Source organism: Eleutherodactylus coqui, chromosome 10 (assembly GCF_035609145.1).
Source record: "Eleutherodactylus coqui strain aEleCoq1 chromosome 10, aEleCoq1.hap1, whole genome shotgun sequence".
NCBI classification, from domain to species: Eukaryota; Metazoa; Chordata; class Amphibia; order Anura; family Eleutherodactylidae; genus Eleutherodactylus; species Eleutherodactylus coqui.
Window position 1 is genome coordinate 112,603,809 of NC_089846.1, and position 12,929 is coordinate 112,616,737.

The window sequence follows — 12,929 nt, forward strand, 5'->3', positions numbered from 1 at the left end:
CAGTGCTTCCCAACTCCGGTCCTCAGGGACCCCCAACAGGTCATGTTTTCAGGATATCCTATAGTAAGACCACCTGTGGTAATGTCTGACAATAATTACATCACCTGTGCAATACTGAGGAAATCCAGTAAACCTGACCTGTTGGGGTCCCTGAGGACTGGAGTTGGGAAGCACTGAGCCGGAACATACATGTGGATGGCCACTTTTTGGATGAAGTTGCGGTTTTAATGATTTTCGGAGGGTGCGTAAATGATCTCTCCGCTGCTGGTTGTGTGCCCGGAGACCAGAGGAGTATCCGCACTGGGAACGGATATTCCAATTAGAGGATCACATATGCTCTTTTATTATACGCCGCAGCTGAATTCCCTCTGGGCCCAGCTGCTGCCGGCCTGTTTTATAATCTCTACGGTAAGAAATCTCACAGCAATTATTTTATTAGCTATTGCTAAGCAGCGGATGAGTTTATTACAGGAAAGTATTTAGTTTGCTATCAATTCTGATTTTATTGTAATTACAAAAGTCTCGAGCCTTTCTATCATCGCAACGATTTCCCAGCCAAGGAAGGCCTGCCGGGAGGATGTTGGGATAGGTATATACCAAGACACTTTGTTGTGTCATCTAATAGCATTTGGGATTTCAGACTACCTGTATAGAAGGTCCCAGGACACATCTGCCAGAAACCCGTAGGGCAATCTGCTGTAAGGGCTCATGCACACAAGTACTTACAGCCTTGGAGTTGGCCTTGTTTCCTAGGAGCAATGCAGAATAGCTCTAAGATGCTGTATTACACTGTGGAGTAATGATTTTCCCATTCATTTCAGTTTAAAGGGACCACCCTAGCAAGAAAAAATCAATACAGCTCCAATGGTGGCAAAAAAAAAAACAAAAAAGCCACATGAACCCCGGCCAGTCCACTGGTGCCTAGTCCCCTGCTAATCTCCACTTACTGTCACAGCTCCACTGGTGCCTGGTCCCCCTGCTAGTCTCCACTTACTGTCACAGCTCCACTGGTGCCTGGTCCCCCGCTAGTCTCCACTTACTGTCACAGCTCCACTGGTGCCTGGTCCCCCGCTAGTCTCCACTTACTGTCACAGCTCCACTGGTGCCTAGTCCCCCGCTAGTCTCCACTTACTGTCACAGCTCCACTGGTGCCTGGTCCCCCGCTAGTCTCCACTTACTGTCACAGCTCCACTGGTGCCTGGTCCCCCGCTAGTCTCCACTTACTGTCACAGCTCCACTGGTGCCTGGTTCCCCGCTAGTCTCCACTTACTGTCACAGCTGCTGATTAGCTGCTGCAGTCACATGTCTGTGTTGGGGCGCCATCGCTGCTGCAGCAGGGGACTGAACAGGAGCCACAGGATCGGTGTGGCCTCATATTTTAATGTTTTGCCACCACTCTGAGCTGCTTTTTGAAGGTTTTATTTCTACAGGGACAGTCCCCTTTAAAGGAAGTCTGTCATCCTCTTTTTGGTCTGTTAGCACTATCTACCTGTGCAGGTGCAACAGTATCTTTAATTTTTTAACTCGGGCTTCGATATTGAGATATTGCCGCAGAACGTCTTCCCAAGCCGTATGCAAATTAGCGGTGGACCATCCCGGTTCACTCTTTGCCTCTTCAACTAAAACACTTCCCGTTCTTTGCCGAATGACGTCTGCAGCTCCGCCCGCCGGAGATGTCCTGTGTTCCACCTACGCTGCACTGAGGGATCGGGTACATGCTCGTGAAATTATTGCTGGTCCAAAGGGAGTCACTGCGCATGTATCTGATCCCTCAGTGCAGCGCAGGCGCGTTAGGTGGGACGCATGACGTCTCCAGCGGCAGAGCAGCAGGTATAATTTGGCAAGGGGACGAGTTTTAGTTGAAGAGACAAGGAGAGAGCCTAATTACTTGCAGAAGCGGACCGCCCATTGGAAGGTCCGCTGCTAATTTGCATAAGGGCTTCTGAGGCCGTATCTCAACCTGAGTTGAAAAACTAAAGGTACCGCTGGAGTCCTCGTTTAATCGCACAGGTATATTGTGTTTAATAGGCCAAGAATAAGATGACAGACTTCCTTTAAGGGGAAGTTCGCACGGATGCAGTTGTGTTGCGGACAGGTCCATTTTTCATCAGCTGCGGATTAAGTTTGGCGTTTGGTTTCTTTTTGCCAGTCTTCATGCGTTCTGATGTGTTTTGTGCAGGAGGTACACCTCTCAAATAATGCACATGTAACCCAATTGTAGCTAATCGTCAGGCTTTAAAATGTGTTGCAACCAAAGCAACTTGGTAACAACCCCCCCACCCTTAAAAAAAAACGCATTTAGTGAACCACATGCGACTTTTTTTATTGCACCCACACAGCATCCCCTTGTCCTTGGCCAAATATAATGAGGTGATTGGTCTTTAGCAAGCGAGTCGCCTTCCTACATCAGGATTCCCGTGCCCATTTATTCCTATATATCGAATATCTTGTCACAACAAGTTACTGCCGGATTCTGGTCCCCAGACTGTTCCTCAGTGTCCTTCTGACATAATGTGTGGGACTCTGTATCATCCCCTTCTGGCTTTTTGTATGGAAGTATGAAAGAGTCATTCTCACGCTGGCAGACTTGTCCCTTGCCTTGGAGACCAGGAGCCAGATCACGGCTCTTATAGGGACAACGTGCGGCCGCCTCTGAAACATCTGCTCAGCGATGTCCCCATGATGCTACATTGTTACCACTGTTACTTGTCAGCTGTGGTCTTGTGCTTGTGTTATATTGGTACTGTATAAAGTAGCTACACTTTTCATAAACTTTTGACATGTCACATGTTTTGATCAGTAGAGATCCCGCTGCTGGACCCCCACTGATCACTAGAATGATCTTACCCCTCTACTCCCAGCATCTGAAATGGCCCACATAGAAGTCTATGGACACATTATAGACCTCTATGCGGGACCTCCAAGGATCAAAACTTTTGAGGTCTTTTTGACCTTTTCAGAAATTTCTTAAAAGTGTATATGCTCTATTAACCAGGAAGAAAACGGAATGCAAACAGCATATTGCTACAGTTTATAGCATCGCCTTAGGCCTTATTGGCACACTGGATATCACCACTGAAGCAGAATGTGCGGCCAGTTCACCTAAGTCTTCCATGGAAAGAATAGATTACGGCCAGTGTTTTTTCTGTGCGTAGAAAAAAGCGATTTTTGTAGATTTTAACATGGAATCCATGTGGAAAGGGCCAACCTGAAATCCGTCATGTAAATTTAGCCCAGCGCTTCCTACTCTATTAGCTCTATAAGTCGTGCCCCCCCCCCCCCCCCGACAACAGAGCGGCCAGTAATATACAGTAAGAATACCCTGCCGGATGTCTTCCGATATCAGAGCTGTACAGCCTTCAATCAGAATGTCTTTAGACGTCAGACAGTGGATTGGAAAGGGTTAAGAGTCTCTTTGAAGCACTGAACTGAAAAAAAGAGATACATGTTAAAGATAGTTTCTGATATGCCAAAAGTCATGGGATAGCAGTATTGATGATGAAGTTGCATTACCCCAGGTGACCGCTTGGGAACGTCCACCTCTGTATAAGTTGTGAGGTGTTACCTTGTGAGTGAGGCTGAACACCGGCCAGCATGCTCGTGGCAAAGCGATTGCTAGTGATCGGAGTTCGAACCAACAAGGCATGGTGGTGGATGCCAGGCTGATGTACTCTTATCTTCGGGAAGTAAGGTTAGCTACTTATTGACAGAACCTAGGAAAGTTTTTCTAATAGAATGCCAAGAGGGCCGTGGACTTTGATAGGCTAATGAATAAGGGGCAAATGCCAAACCGATATCCTTTAGGCTAGTGCCAACACTCTGCGACTGGAACGAGTGGCATTTGCTGCCAGTAGGTTTGTTTTTTTTTACCAGAACTGGAGGCAAGACTTTTTTTCTAAACACACTAATTACTATAAAGACTGGTCTATACTGTTAAGTCTCCACACTTCACTACTTCTCATAATGTTAGCTGCAGCTTTACTAGGCATTTATAAACTTCGTGATATTATGGCCATACGCAGCACTACTACTCAGAAGGAAAGGTTACGTGACAATACATGGGGTTCTGCTTTGGTGATGGGCGTCTACAGCTGTTCTAGGACTTGTAGACCTCATTGGGGGTCCGTAACAAATACTTGGTAAAGTTGGGAAAAGCTTCCTTTGTAGCACGACCAGGAATCTGTTCTCCGCAGTATAACAAAAGATACATACAAAATGCAAAGTATAAAAAAACTGTAAACTTACCCTAAATACTATTTTTTTTCTGGAATGGGGCATTTAAAAAAAAAAAAGGACTCACCAAAAACTGCAATTCAAAAGATAAAAAAAGAATAAATGCAGGTCTATCCATTCCCGCACAGCGCCGCCAATGAGCTGCGAACAGGAGCTGTTGGGTGCTGTATGTAAAGTACGTCCGTTATTAGCCGTGGCCGCTGTGTGGATAAGACATCCCGTGCTTGGAGGGAAAACACAGCCGCTGATCAGTCGCCTGCCACTTTGTATAGTTTTAGACAGCAGCGGTACCGAGCACATCGAGGTCAGTAGTACTGTGTATTTGGAGAATGGCAGCGGTAGTGCCGTACATGTGGAGGACAGCAGCAGCGATGTTGTGAGTACGAACTGTACTCTTGAATGTAGATTACCCAAGCCAAAGAGAACATCCTAGTGCAGAGAGGAACGTAGTCGGGAGGTTGGCACTTGTGGACAAAAAAAACCCCAGGTCTGTTGTGATATCGGGGATCCAAGGATAAGCCTGAAAAAAAAAAAAAAATTTAAAAAAAAATTTAAAAAAAAAAATATATATATTCTATTTAAAATGATGTGCAACAAAGAAAAAAATTGAGTTAAAGCGTCACTAACTTTTCAGAATGGATTCACCATGTGTATGCATGAGGGATAACTATTTGAAGTCATTATATGGCTTGTATTCCCCATTTCTCACCATCCACACTGCAGTCTGTATCTGTGATTTTCAGTTCTTTCAGAGCTGTTGGGAGGAGCCTGCTGTTCTGTGTCTTGAATACACTGCACATAGAAAAAAACTGCAGATTCTGCTCTCTAACGCACACACACAGGGCCATATCATGTACACTGTACAGTAGTAGTGAGCAGTGGAGATGTGATTTCAGTGGCTACAAACCTAGTAATCACTTAGTTATCAGTAGCTCTCCCTCCATAGTCAGACCCCTACCGATTTAGCAAATAACAGCATATCCTAGCAATATGCTGTCACTTACCCTGACTGTAATCTCCCTTTACAGTAACCCTTTTATGTAATCAGACATACATAAATGCTGGAATGTGCTTGGGGTTGATGAGGAGTGAACTCTGGAGCCCAGCCTGCTTCATACACTCTTTGACATCTGACACCCAACTGTAATTGGAGGAAATTTTAATCACCGTAATTAACAACTCTGACAGCAGCAGTTAAATGCACCAACAGAGAAAGGGGCTCCCTCTGTTTCCTGAACGGCCCCACAATGAAATTGTGAGGTGCTGTTAGTGTCATGACAGTGAAGGCCTTGTGAAGGACCCCAGGCCTGCCATGTATTTCTGCCTGTTAAGCAGTGCCTGTGGCATGGCTTAAAATAATGCCAGCAGAAATACAATACTGAAGTATTGCATTATACTGTATAAGCAATCAAAAGATCGCCAGATCCCTTTAACAAGAATTACGTTTTTATAAAACAGGGGAAAAAAGCCCCTTTTCCCACTTAAAGAAAACCCCTTTCACCCGTTACAAGGCATGCCGGAAGTCAACGCATCGCCGCTGGTAAGGTGATGCCCGGAGCTGCTGAAATCCGATGGTTTTGAGTCAAATTCTCTACCGATGGCGCAGAGTCTGCCTGCTTTGGAGGCAAAAGGGCTGCAGAATTCCCCTCTTCATACATTCCGCCCGTGTGAACATGCCCTGAAGGGGGAATTTGTTTTCTTTTCTAGCTTGAGCAGAAGATCTCAGATTTCATGCTCCACATACCAGAACTACTGGTAACTGCTGCGAGCGACGGGTATATACTGGTCACAGACCTTACCCTGCAATAACATAGAATCTAAGGTATGCTCAATCCCAAAACCTCAATGACCTACAGCCCCGTCTCCCCCTTAGAGAGGACCATTTGCCACCGGTTGTGTGACTTCCCTTTTTTTTTGTTCAGGTGGTTTAGCTCCTTGCAGCTTGTAATCCCTGTATCCTTGCTGTTGTAGAATTCTATATCCATGCACTTGTTCTTATACAAAGACACCAGTGTAGACCTGGAGTATAAAGCCCCATGGAAGGACAGAGCTAGCTCCGCTCCCGGTCCAGTGCTTGGGAGCCACATATGGGGCATGTCCCCTTTGCTGTGTGGCTTGCCATAGGATTTATGGCCACATGTACTGGCGGCTGACCTACCCACTAAACACCACCAATTTGAATGGTGTCAAATTTACATTGAAGTCTACACTGACATGCCAAAAGTCATGGGACAGGGACTTGTATAATTTAGGACCCCTGTTAGCCCAGCGAAGTACGACAATTTGACATGGCATCGATTCCACAAGAGGACAGAAGATGCAAAAATAAGACAAAGCAGCGTTTGGTTGCACTTGATACGTCATACATTGCATTACTCTCATGTCAGAGGTGCTGTATATACCTTAGTGGCCTGGTGCCCATGTGCCATATAGTAGTGTGACGAGTAGGCATGGCACTTGTGTAGAGGAGCGAGAGCCGTTGTGGTAAAGAGGCCGCTCAACAGTGCCAGCTGGGAGAGTGTGGGCAGAGATTCAAATGTTTCATGAGCTCTCACTTGGTGTTTGACAGCTGGGTGTACAAACAGAGATACATATCAGTCACTGTGGAGGAACACCTCTTGGACTCATAAGCTCAGTGTAGAGATTAACAGGAATTGACCAGTTGTAAACGATCGATGGCCAATCCGTAGGACAGGCTGCCCATAATATATCAGCATGGGTCTGCCATCTGAGATTTCTGCTGATCAGCTGTTTATCAGGCTGGTAAGCACATGCACTGAGCTGATTTCTGTAGGAAGCACACAGCGCCGTTCCCACTGCAGTGGCCAGGTTTTGTATTACAGGAAAAGTTCCTACTCAAGAAAATAGGAACTTGGCCTGTAATACCAAGCCTGGCCACTGCAGTTGGAACAGAGCTGCCTGCTTCATGCAGACATTAGCTCAGTACACAAGAACACCAGCCTGGCAAACAGCTTATCAGTAAGGGTCCTGGGTGGCGGACAGCCACTGATCTGTTATTGATGACCTATCCTGCAGATAGGCCATCAATAGTTTACAACGGGACAACCCCTTTAATCAATTTCCAAGTTATATTGAATGTTACCCAACCAAACTATACATCAACCCCACCTGTTGTGCCCAACGGGGCATATACAGAGCAGCCAGCTGGCAATCCCTGCCAAGAGGGGCGGTGGGTTCATTTCCTGCATGCATGCAGGGGACTTATAGCTAGCATTCGCTGTATTCTTTCACCCTTCCTATTAGCTAAACGCCACAATATTTTGGGGGTTATTTTAATAAGAGCTTACCTATAACTGTAACGAGCTGTCCTTACATAAGGGAACACACATAGTGACAGATGTGCTTTATTGTACTATGAATTCGATATATTGCCACATCTGTGAATGCAGTTACAATGTCATCCTTATGGCGAAAAATGGCCCTCTGCTTCACTACTCCTTTCTTAATGTCATACTGCAGACATTTACCACAATTGTACCTGATTAAGAAGGGGGGAAAAAGTTTCTTTTAACAAAAAAATATATGTTTTTTTCCATTTGCATTCCAGATATTTCTGCTGGCGTGTCCTCCGTGTAAAGCTGCCACAATAGTGTTCCGGTGAGTAGTCTACTTGATAAATAAGTCACATGATCACATTATTTTTCTCCCAAATATCCTGCAGCAATCTGATTGATATAATATACACTTCTCGCTGTTGTCACAGTCTCTGCTTGCTCTAATATACAAACCTGTAAAACTGGCGATACAACGGTCTCCTACAATAGCAGCAAGCATAGATCTTACACTCAGGGAATTGGCAAAGAAGACAGTTTACTGTAAAATAAAGTTAAGGGCTAATGCCCATTAAGAGCTTATTAGCTTCATTTGCATGTAAGTGAGGCACCCATCGCTGTATGCAGATAACAGCAGGTGGTCTGTTATCTGCATACAACCCCTTTGTTCTGCTGCTGGACTGCAGCTGAAAACAATGTTATCAGCGCTCCTGTGGAGAATCACAGCATGCGGTCGCTGCTATTAGCTGTTTAAATTCAACATAAAATCATTGTTCAAAAAACTAACGATAATAGCATTTACATTATCTTTCAAAAGACATCATTTGAGCAAATTTTGAGCGATAATCGTCCCGTGTCCATGGGGCTTAAGGCTACACTTTTATTCATGCAGGGTGCAACATTTTACCTCCACTCTGTCTTTCTCCTGACTAAGGCTTATTTCACATAGCCGAGCGCGATATCTGACCATAAAACTGCCCGATATCACGCTCACCAACGTACGATGTCCCCACAGATGTGAGGCGTTTGTGTCAACAACACCTACCACCATTTCAGCATAGCTATGATCCTCCAGCGCAGCTTTTAGCAGCGCCGGAAGATTGGCAAGCGGTTTCTATTGTTTTCAGTGGGAAACCTCGCATCGCACTCACTAGCACCTTGAAAACAAAGGACAATGCGAGGGCACAGCCAAAGATAGGACATGCCGCAATTTTTTTCCCACACTGCCATGCCGGAAAAAAATGCTCATGTATAGACCCCGTTCAAAAGAATGGGGTTCATATTTGTGCGTCTCGCAACGCACAGATCTCACACAATTTTCTCCAGCTATCTCAAAGCTACCTAAGGAGCAAATAAAAACAAAAGACTGGTGGCCGGCGCAGCGCTGCAAAAGTAATTGAATAGTTAGAACGATTAGATGGAAATTTCTCCTTTTAATTAGTGAAATAGACAACGCGTTTCGGGGCAAAACCTCCATTAGTTCAGCTGGATTACCTACTATAACAGCTGGAGACCTGCGCAGGGCCCTTTTATAGTGATATCATTCAGATTCTCGCTGGATCACGGGAATACGAATGATAATTCAGTGTAAATGCTGCCAGCGACTGAACAAGGAACAGTAATTCTTCAGAGTATTGCTGAACAACCCCGGGTATTCGCCGACGGCTGCTCCCGTACGCAGGCACACTTGGCCCCGCTGAATATGTATGTGTTCTCAGCGGGGAGAGGGGAATGAGCTGCGGTCAGTGAGATCCAACATGTCTGATCCTTCTTTCCCCTAACTTCTGCTCTTGGGGGCGAGTCGGGACCCTCTCAGACGCATTTGATTTCTGTCGGCCCCGAAGGATTTGCGTTCTTATTCACATTTTCATAAATGCGTTCTTCGGATGGCTGAAGACCAAAGTCATAATGAATCTTCTTTCTAATACTCCTGCAGCTAGATTTGTACAGACGCCGAGCTGTAACATTGTCCCCTGTTTTTCTTGAAGGTTGCAGATGCATATGCTGAACGGAGCCCTACTGGCGCTGCTGTTCCCGGTGCTCAACACGCGAATGGTAAGAAATCCGTACGTATAAATCGGCAGATAAGAGGGGTTCTATACAACCAAGAGGCTGCGATGCAGACGGGGCACAAATGTCTTATAGAAATCCTACCTTGTGCAGAAATTAATGTGTGGTATGGATTTAAAAACCGCAGCATGGCCATTATAGCACCGGATTTTGGGTTCAGATTCCACCTCTTCAAATGAGGGGGGTGAATTTCACATCAAAATCTACCCCTAATGGAGCACTTTTTGATGTGCTTTTCTGCTGCGGACATTCTGCACCAATCCCCCCCCCCCCCCCGTGTGATCATAGCTTTAACACTGGGTATACTCTTTGTATTTCTGTATAGTTGTGTATTTGCCGTGGTGTTGTGCTGAGATCCGGCCGGAGCCGCATACATCCATAAATTAGCTGTGCTTCAGGGATCGCGCGGCTGATACTTGAGGATGTAGTAATGATTTTGATAGCATCCATAACTTCACATCTTAGAATTCTCTCCAGTCCTCGGGTTTGTCAGGAAGCCTAGAAATGCATTTTGGCTTTCGTCTACGTTTTACAGCGGGACTTCTGAGCCGCTTGTACTTTACATGTGAGTGGGAAACAATGATTCAGGCCCAATGCACATGGCCGGATTTGTGTTGCGGAATCCGGAGCGGGCGACCGCTTCCTGATTCCGCAGCAAACACCTGCCTTAGCATGCAATGTAAAAGCGGGTTTCCGTGCCCACAAGGGAAAATCGCAGCATGCCGGGTTCCGTGTGGACTGCTTCCGTTGAACTCAATGGAAGCCGTCCGTCCTGTGGCCCTTCCACAATCATCATTGCAGAAAGGCTGCAGGATCCGTGTCATTGCCTAGCGAAGGCACGGACTCATCTTTACTGGCCAGCACATTCGCAGTACAGAAGTGAAATCATCCAGACAGGTACGCAGTCGGCACCGGCCGGGCACCTGCGGAATCTGACCCGGTCGTGTGCATTCAGCCTTAGGGCACCCAGAATAGGTGGCTCTCTAATTACTATCTCCCAGCATGCCCAGCGGTGATCCGATGGTGGTCATGTCCAGTACTTGCAGAAGCAGTGAATGAGTCATCAGAGGAAAATGCAAAAAGACCTGCTAAAAATGTGGAAAATGTAGTTTACAAACACGCAGGACCAGAAAGTCGAACCTACAGGTCCTACGGTGAAGGCAAGTGCCCCATATAAGGGGAATAATTCCTTCCAAACTCCAAATATGACAATTGGAACCAATCTCTGGATCAGCAACCCATCTCTGGAGATCTCATACCCATAACCTGTGATATTAGTTGGAAGAATGGCATCTGAGCTGATTTTTGAACTTGCGAATGAATGAATGAACGAACCAGCCATCCATAGTCTCACTACTCTTACAGTAAAGAATCCCTGTCTGCACGAAACCTTCTTTCTTTTAGACCTAGAGGATGCCCCCTTGTCGTGGATACAGACCTGGGTTTATAAAGTTCATTAGAGATCTCTGCTCTGTCTGCCATATTAGTACCTTGTCATTTCCTTATTCCTGAGTTAATTTTTTTCCAAACGGAGTTATCAAGTTTAACAATCTTACAGTCTGCATTCCATTCCCTTCATTACCTCGGTGGAGTCGCTGAAGTTCAGCTATTAGTCTGTCGTATGCGTGGCTGCCCGAAGCTGTACACTGTATTCCACGTGTGGTCTGACTAGTGATTTGATGTCATATGTATCTCTGCTCATCTTAAAGGGAACCTGTCATCACCGTTCAGCCCCATAAACTACATCATGGGGCTCAGAGGTGATGGGAAGAGGATTCTGAGGAGCTATGTTTCATGACTCGCCAGGCGACCCGTTCCCGCACTGTGACCCTGCGAGGTTGCCATGCAGACACATGGTGACTCTCTTCAGTCAGCTGTGCAAATACTCTCCCAATCCTCCTATATGGGACGGCGCCGGCTGACTAGAGTCACGCTGCTTCCATGCGGCGCACAGCGCTGGAACAGGTTCCATTGAAAGCATACCATGATGTAATGGGCTTTGGTAGCAGCTATCTGGCACTAGCCACTAAATGTGAGTTTACTTCCCTCCAATAACCCCAAGTCTTTTTCAGTGGCCGCTCCAAAGACTTTGGACACTTTGTTCAATTTTATTTTTTACATTTTATGTATTTTTTTTCTCTAAAATAATTTTTGTGATTTGGAGTTAAGGTTTTAACCTTTTCTCTTTCTTCGAGATGTTAAGTAGCACCAATTATGTGAGAAATGATGATTTTTATTGCAGCATCTTACTGATGAGCGCCGGCAGTCGGCGCTACTAGCTGCTGTAAGCACTGGCCGCTAGGACTCCGCTCTTGTGAGCATTGCAAGCTTCCGAGTCACCATTGAGTTCTTCCACTGCTTCCTCCGCTTCCCCCTCTGCTGCGCTGCTTCCTCCGCTTCCGCCTGTGCTGCGCTGCTTCCTCCGCTTCCGCCTGTGCTGCGCTACTTCCTCCCCTCTCTCAGCCCCCCCATCCCTGGCAGCAGTGGAGAGAGCAGAGAGAAATATCAATAGTGCCTCGGACTAAACCCGGCGCACATTACTCACAGGCCCCAGGTCCTAGCCGCCAACACTGGTGCTGACCAGCAGCTAGTAGCGCTGGCTGCTAGTACCTCAGTTAGATTGTGCAATAAACTCCTGATTTACAATATAATACATGCTGGCTACACATCCACTATCTCCCACCCCAGACTTCACATAACACATCTCCCCTCTTCCCTACTGTGAACTATAGGTTAACCCCCACCCCCTCCTGGATTAGCCGCAGAACCCATGTATCAAGTCTGACTGATGAATTTTGCAAGAAACTAGTCCTCCAGCTTGCAGTGTATAGGAATACATTGCAAGCGCAGAAGAAGAATGCTAATAATTGGAATTACTGCCAGTTACAAACATTTAAGCAAAAATGCATGAATTAAAAAAAAAAAGTGAGCAATAGTGTCCATAACTTTTAAGGTTTACGCTACAGGATTATACATCAGATCCATGCACATTCTGCCATTGCAATGAATCTGTTAACCATTTCAGGACCAGCTCCGCACAACCTGATCTCTACCCTCTGTTACTTTACAGATAGATACACCTTTTACCTGCTAGAGAAACTAAGGGGATTGCATCTCGCTGTGTTAATATCCATCGGTTACATGCAGGTTACTAGGGCTCAGTCCTCCTTACTGCAAACAAATATAGGTGTGCCTAGCGCACACCTATATTTGTTCCCATGTTATCCTTAGAAGACTGTATAGTTTCAGTATTGTTTCATAATCCTTTTTATATCTCCTAGCCCCGATGAAAGAATAAGATCAGCGCTCCATAGATGTGTTCTGGTTCAGGTG

The 12,929-nt window shown here is 45.9% G+C and overlaps 1 protein-coding gene across 1 annotated transcript in view; it reads left to right on the forward strand.

Moving 5' to 3' along the window:
- The window catches only part of TMEM164 (transmembrane protein 164), a 56,815-nt gene that overhangs the window by 23,098 nt on the left and 20,788 nt on the right, over positions 1-12,929 (forward strand). Inside the window, exons 2-3 of the mRNA XM_066581721.1 lie at positions 7,802-7,851; positions 9,515-9,581. Coding sequence (XP_066437818.1) covers positions 7,802-7,851; positions 9,515-9,581 — 117 coding nt within the window. The remainder of the gene's footprint in view (positions 1-7,801; positions 7,852-9,514; positions 9,582-12,929) is intronic.